The sequence below is a fragment of the Anneissia japonica genome, unplaced genomic scaffold (assembly GCF_011630105.1).
Source record: "Anneissia japonica isolate Jap-2015-1 unplaced genomic scaffold, ASM1163010v1 scaffold1884_len437306_cov177, whole genome shotgun sequence".
Classification (NCBI taxonomy): domain Eukaryota; kingdom Metazoa; phylum Echinodermata; class Crinoidea; order Comatulida; family Comatulidae; genus Anneissia; species Anneissia japonica.
Window position 1 is genome coordinate 383,958 of NW_022753199.1, and position 6,480 is coordinate 390,437.

Sequence of the window (6,480 nt, forward strand, 5' to 3'; positions counted from 1 at the left end):
AGATGTGTATAATATATATATATATATATATATATATATGCCTTTATAATACCAATAATTGGTATATTTGAATTAATAGACGTTTGTGGCTCATATTTACATGAGTAAGTGAATTAGAGTAAATGATTTGTTAAACAAACCTTCTTTTTTTACAAAGGTTGAAATGAGGATTACGGAAAATGCGTTGGATTTAGATATACTTGTGAATGGAACAGTTATCAATAAAACAGCACTTGTTGAAGGTAAGTGACCCTGGGTTCTTTCGTTTGTGAATAAAGAGGACAAATTTGATTCATTTATAACTAGAAATAATGTATAACTACAATTATTATATGCTTTTTGTAGAACAATGACAGTATGTAAGAGTGTTCACATTTTTATTGCAGAAAAAAAATATTGCCAGGATCTAAACGAGGGCAATGGAGTTTTAACTAATAAAACCCAGTTAAACCATATGTATGTACGGACTAGCCTATGTTACATAGGGCCTATCATTTGTATATAAACTATAATATTTCATTGCCAGATTCATACACGAGTGATGAGGATATATCGTTTAGTGTTCAACTTGTCGACGGAGAGTTGGCTAGTGGTGGAGCCAGGTATTTGGCCTCTTGGTCAGATGGCGTATCTTTTTCAGTAGCTGTTTCCAGTGGAATGTTGAATATTGTTTTCCAGGCATCAGTGATTTACAAGGGCAAGGCTAGAGGACTCCTAGGTTTGTAGAAGAAAAAAAACAAACAATTAAATAATGTAATTGAATAAATCATTAATTATTAATAACAAAGATATTTTATAAAAAAGATTAAATATAATGAACTTATTTAAAAAGATGAATAACGTTATGAGTTATGAAAAATAATTAAAACATACAAATAAAAATAAAAAACAATATAAAAATGATATAACACATATCAATCTAAAGAAATGGATGAAAATACAGTAACAGTAACTTAAGTACTGAAAATGGAATATGGAGTTAAAAAAATGGTGGTAGAAAATAAAATCATGAAACAAAAACAAAACTAGAAAAAAAACCCCAAAAAAGTTACATCTAAACTATATTCTATGTAAAGGAAAATGATTTCAAGAACTACAGCAGCCATGCAATAAATTTAGGCCTATGTATATATTTGTTCACAATTACTGCAATTACTATCGTTATTATAACAGGAGTCTGGAATGATAATGTAACAGATGATTTTGTGGAAAGAGGTAAAGTCGAACCACTTACAAAAGCGGGTGATGTATACACTGGAGCAGAACTTTTCCAATTTGGAAATTCTTGTAAGTAGCAAAACAAATTATTCTTTATACATATCCAATAATAAACATGTGACATTATCAATAATGCATGTACCAGATATATCGCGCTCTTTTGATTATTTATTATATCACCATAATCATCATCATTATCATCATAATTAACATCATCATCATCATATCATCATAATCATCATCAACATCCATCATTTTAACATTATAATTAATAAGCAAGTAACTTGGGTCTGGACTGGTTATTCGGTGTAAACGCCAAGGATAACCCACGAAAGTCTGAGGAAGATAATATTTCGAGTGTGGTCCTTCTGGTGGTGACTGGGCAGTACACAGGGAGACAATTCCCTACTCTGTTTCAAAGAGTGTATTGTGTTCTCCACGGTTCAGCGCACACACAGTGGCTACCACCAGTTTAACCGACTAAGCAAAGTTGCTCTCTAATGCTCTTGGGTATGCAAGAGAACATTCTTGATTTACAATGACTCATGAACAATGATAGTTACAAGTATGTATGTAGGCTTTGGTAATAATCAATTAATAAATTGAAGTGATTTATTTAGATAAGGTGTTAAGAACAGCTAGGTTTGGAACACTCTTTATTTGTGCCTTTCTATTAATTAATCCTACATAATTATAAGAAAATTGCGTCTCACCTATTCTTGTATAATAAAGTTTATAATATCATTCTCTTTATTTGTACCTTAATATTAATGAAGAAACAAAAAAAAATAACTAAATATATTTCTCATCTTTGCAGGGAGGATTTCAGAATCAGAATCATTATTTACATACAGACCAGGTGAATCGCACGATACAATTAATAACGAGACGTTTGTCCCAAAGTTCTTGGAAGATTTAGTAGCAGAGAATCAAGGTACAGAGTTGTACTCTAATGCAGTTCAAACATGTGGGGACAACTCCCAGTGCTTGTTTGATTCTCTGGCAACAAAAGATACCAGTACAGGTGCCAATACGCTTGAAACTAACGAAGTTATTACAAACGATGTACAGGAATTAAGTAAGTGTTTTAAATAATATAAAATGTACTGTTGTATTTGAACAGTATTCGACGATAATGTATGTTCTCTCTCCCCATTTATGATTTCAAATATTTTCCCTTGTTCAATTAATTTTGCTTTATGTTTGTTTTTCTGATTATTTTATGTGCTATAGTTTGTATTAAGCGTAGTTAAGCCAAATGCACCGCATTTGTACAAGATATACAATGCATATGTTCAAATGAATAAATAAATAACCATTATTTTTTTAGAGTGTTCAATGTTTGTAGATTACCGTTTACAATGTTATATCGTTGCAGTGAATTTCCCGCCTAATATCACATTAATTGAAGACGCAGATGATGTCATAAATGGCAGCTATTTATATGCAATTGTTGGTGAGAATTACACATTTACTGTGGTTGCTACAGACGAAAACGGTGATGAAATTACGTTCTCTCTTCTGCAGCCTGTAGTTGGAGCATCGGTTGATCCAACATGTGAGTTTCTTGCTGTAATACATTAGGGATAAGCCATATTGTATACGCGTTTATTTCAGATAGGGAGATAGGCCTATACTGTATTATTTTTTATTATATGAATATAAATACATACATACATATCATAAATTTATTACATTTTTTCTAACTATAAATTTATTCGCAGCTGGGGTGTTTACGTGGACCCCACAAGATACAACTATGGTTAGAATTGGCATAGTGGCAAGTGATGGTGTAGCAAATTCTACCAGAGAATTTTTGACATTGTTATGTGACTGTAAAAATGGTGGTATATGTAAATTCGGAACAATGGATGATAACTCAGATATTTTAGATGATGGCTTTGCTGTAAGTAATGGTCAAACAAAAGAAAATACTTATGAATTGAACTTTTGAACTTGAAACATTTTTATTTTGCTATTTACGGCTATCCTAATTAGTAATGTTGAAAAATTGGAAATTATTGGTGACGTATAAAAAGTATGTTTACACAATTCTGAAGAATAAATCAGAACTGGGGCTTGCTATCTGATTTAAGGATTATTATATTATATATAATTATTATAAAAATCATGCTGTTAGTCTGCGCGTGGTGACCCTGCTACGACTGTTCCAATCAACTGATACCGGCAATTGAATTCATTATTCGCTATAGGAAGCTACATTAACACCATTGTAGCTCATGTGATTATTGAATCACACGAAAAAATGATAAAGATAGGAAACTATTAAATAAATTGAATAAAAATATAAAAGTTTAAACCGGAATATGGTATGCTAAATTTCTAACGTTTAGATAGTGTTCTTCATTGGATGTGGTCAGCGGTTGGGATGAATAGTAGTTTGTTGTCATTTATACTTATATTACATACCGCATCTTAAACCAAAGAAGAAAAGTAAGTGAAGAATGTTAATAAAGGAATTGAAGATGGTTAGCCAAAATAAAATTATTTAAATTTAGGAACACACCCGTAGTTTAATCGCAACTCACATTCTATCAATTTTTTTTTTCAGATAGCTCCATGTACATGTCACCCAGCATACACGGGAATAGATTGCAGCCAAGATTTTAATGCCTGTGCTGATGCTCCATGCTACCCAGGCGTTCTTTGTACAGATAATGTAGCACCAGATCCCAATGCTACATGTGCTAGTTGCCCATCTGGCTTAGTTGGAAATGGATTCAAGTGTTATGGTTTGTGTTACTGCTATTTATGTACCTTACGACCATCTTGGTTTAAGATGATAAACATTCCTATACTGTTTGTTTATTTAGAACAACATTATTATTTATTACTTTTTAATAATGATATACTGAAGATGGTGGTGAAAATATTATCATCATCATCATCATCATCAATGTCATCATCATCATCCCCGTAATCATCCACATCATCATCATCATCATCATCATCAACTTCATCATCAGCAACATCGTTATCATCATCATTATTATCATCATCGCCATCGTTATCGCCGTTACTGTTAATTTATATATTGTTGATTTTTGACGATTTCTAATTATACTACTACAGTACTGCGAATATTTTACTGATTTACTTACTGTATATCGATTATTGGTCATGATGTTTATACTGCTAATAATATGAAAAATGGCCATGCTCATTTAGCAATTATTAATGAAATTGTTTTCTCATCAACATTAATCCACTAGCTCCGCCCCTTCGATATTAGGGAGCTTTCGATTTGTGCGACGACGCGACGCCAGAACGGAATCACTTATGCGTGACCGTCCAACTTGACATCTCTTGGCCAAATTGCTTTCCAGAATCCACTCGACAAAGTGACTTAACATGCGCAGAGGACTTTTAATGACGTCATTACGTTCTACGCCCTACCGTCGTAGTGCAATCGAAAGCTCATTATTATAGCAAGGTCCTTAATCCACTAGCTCCGCCCCTTCGATATTATAGCAAGGTCCTACACAGTACGTAAACACGTGCGTCTATGGGACAACCCGTGTGTTTGTTGGACACGCTCCTGTTCCTAGCACTGTTCTGATTGGTCAGTTCTTAAGTTTGATTGAAACACGTACTCCGGAAATGATTTCAACTTGCTTATACTCAGATTATGACGAATGCATGGTTGATAATGCGGGTTGCGACCAGTTATGCTCCAATACTCTGGGAGGCTTTGAGTGTAGTTGTTCTGAAGGATATTCACTTCAAAATGATTTTATGTCATGTAATGGTAAGTTATAGTACATTGTAGTTTTTCTATCCCGTAAGATTAGTCATTTTTTGTTGTATTGACAAGTCGTTAACTATTTTCCTGCACTCGTGTCTCTTCTCCAAGTACAGTTAAGCGACGATATCATTTAGCACAGTCACTGTATCAATAATTTAAGTGCTGTTTATTTGCTATTCTTTTATATAGGCCTAGTTTTTTTAGTTCTGAAGTTTTAATTCAAAATATTTGCAAAGGATAGAAAACCACAAAATCGGTTTGATAATTTTTACAACACTGTAATTAAAGTCAGGCTCCGGAGGAAAAACAAATGTTGATATATTGTAGAACTGATTTTGCTAAGACAGAAAAAAGTAGTTTGATTAAAAACTGAGCAACGGTGAATAAGATACAGTTTTTAAATATTCAAAAATCTGTATCTCATTCACCGTTGCTCAGTTTTTGATCATTCTGTCTTAGAAAAATCAGTTCTACAACATAACATTTTTTTTCCTTCTGAGTCTGACTTTAAACGTATACAGTAGCCAGCTCAATTACTAAACCGTTTTGCCATATATTTATTATATGTTTTCTTAATTGCATCTTCTTCAACTTACTTAAAACTGCAAAAGTTAATCCTATCTTCAGAAAAGATTACCCTTACATTTTTAGCAACTATAGACCGATATCGTTATTACTAGGCCTATGTTTTTGAACGCCTAATTTTTAACATGATGATTTTCTTATGAAACATAGTATTATTGTCCCTACACAATAGGAAGGGTTTCTTAACGAATCTTGTTTAAATTGATATATATGATAAAATAAAGAATGCCCTTCAAAATATTGAGTGTACTGCATATATTTTTCTTGGTCTATGGAAGGCCTTTGATATCATTAATAGGCCTAATGAAATACTTATAAAAAAAAAAAAACCTTAGCATTTATGGTATCGGAGGCCTTCCTCTCAAACCTTTTACAGACTACCTCTCAAACAGTCAGCAGCTTACTTACTTTAATTCAATTGATTCTAAAATGTCTCAAGTCCCATGTGTTCCAAAGGGCCTTTACTGTGCCCTCTTTTGGTTTTACTTTATGTGAATGATTTGCCTAAATTCTCTAAAATATTATAATCCATTCTGTTTGCCGATGATACTAAAATATTTTTAATTCATAGTATCGTTATTTAAAATTATTAAAACTGAGTTTGTAAATGTTTCAAACTGCTTCAAATTAAATAAATTATCCCTCAACAATTACTACGACTAATTACATTATTTTTGGTTGTAAACGGAAACTTTCTGAAAACTTCCGTATACTATTTGATAAATATCATTTAGGCGCTTATGATTTCGTATTAAATGTTTATCTTTTCAGTGTGAAAAATATATTAAGCCACTTATGCTTTCGACTGTACTTATTATATTATTTTTAATATGTGTCTTACCACATATTTTAAACATTTTTTTTTAGCCAGGAGGCCTATACTTATAAGTTCCTGTCTCTTATACACTTCT

The 6,480-nt window shown here is 32.3% G+C and overlaps 1 protein-coding gene across 1 annotated transcript in view; it reads left to right on the forward strand.

The window, feature by feature from the left end:
- Positions 1-6,480, forward strand: part of LOC117122747 — a 78,218-nt gene that overhangs the window by 42,165 nt on the left and 29,573 nt on the right. The window contains exons 24-31 of the mRNA XM_033268454.1: positions 158-242; positions 527-718; positions 1,174-1,287; positions 2,036-2,296; positions 2,597-2,776; positions 2,943-3,124; positions 3,791-3,971; positions 4,865-4,987. Coding sequence (XP_033124345.1) covers positions 158-242; positions 527-718; positions 1,174-1,287; positions 2,036-2,296; positions 2,597-2,776; positions 2,943-3,124; positions 3,791-3,971; positions 4,865-4,987 — 1,318 coding nt within the window. The remainder of the gene's footprint in view (positions 1-157; positions 243-526; positions 719-1,173; positions 1,288-2,035; positions 2,297-2,596; positions 2,777-2,942; positions 3,125-3,790; positions 3,972-4,864; positions 4,988-6,480) is intronic.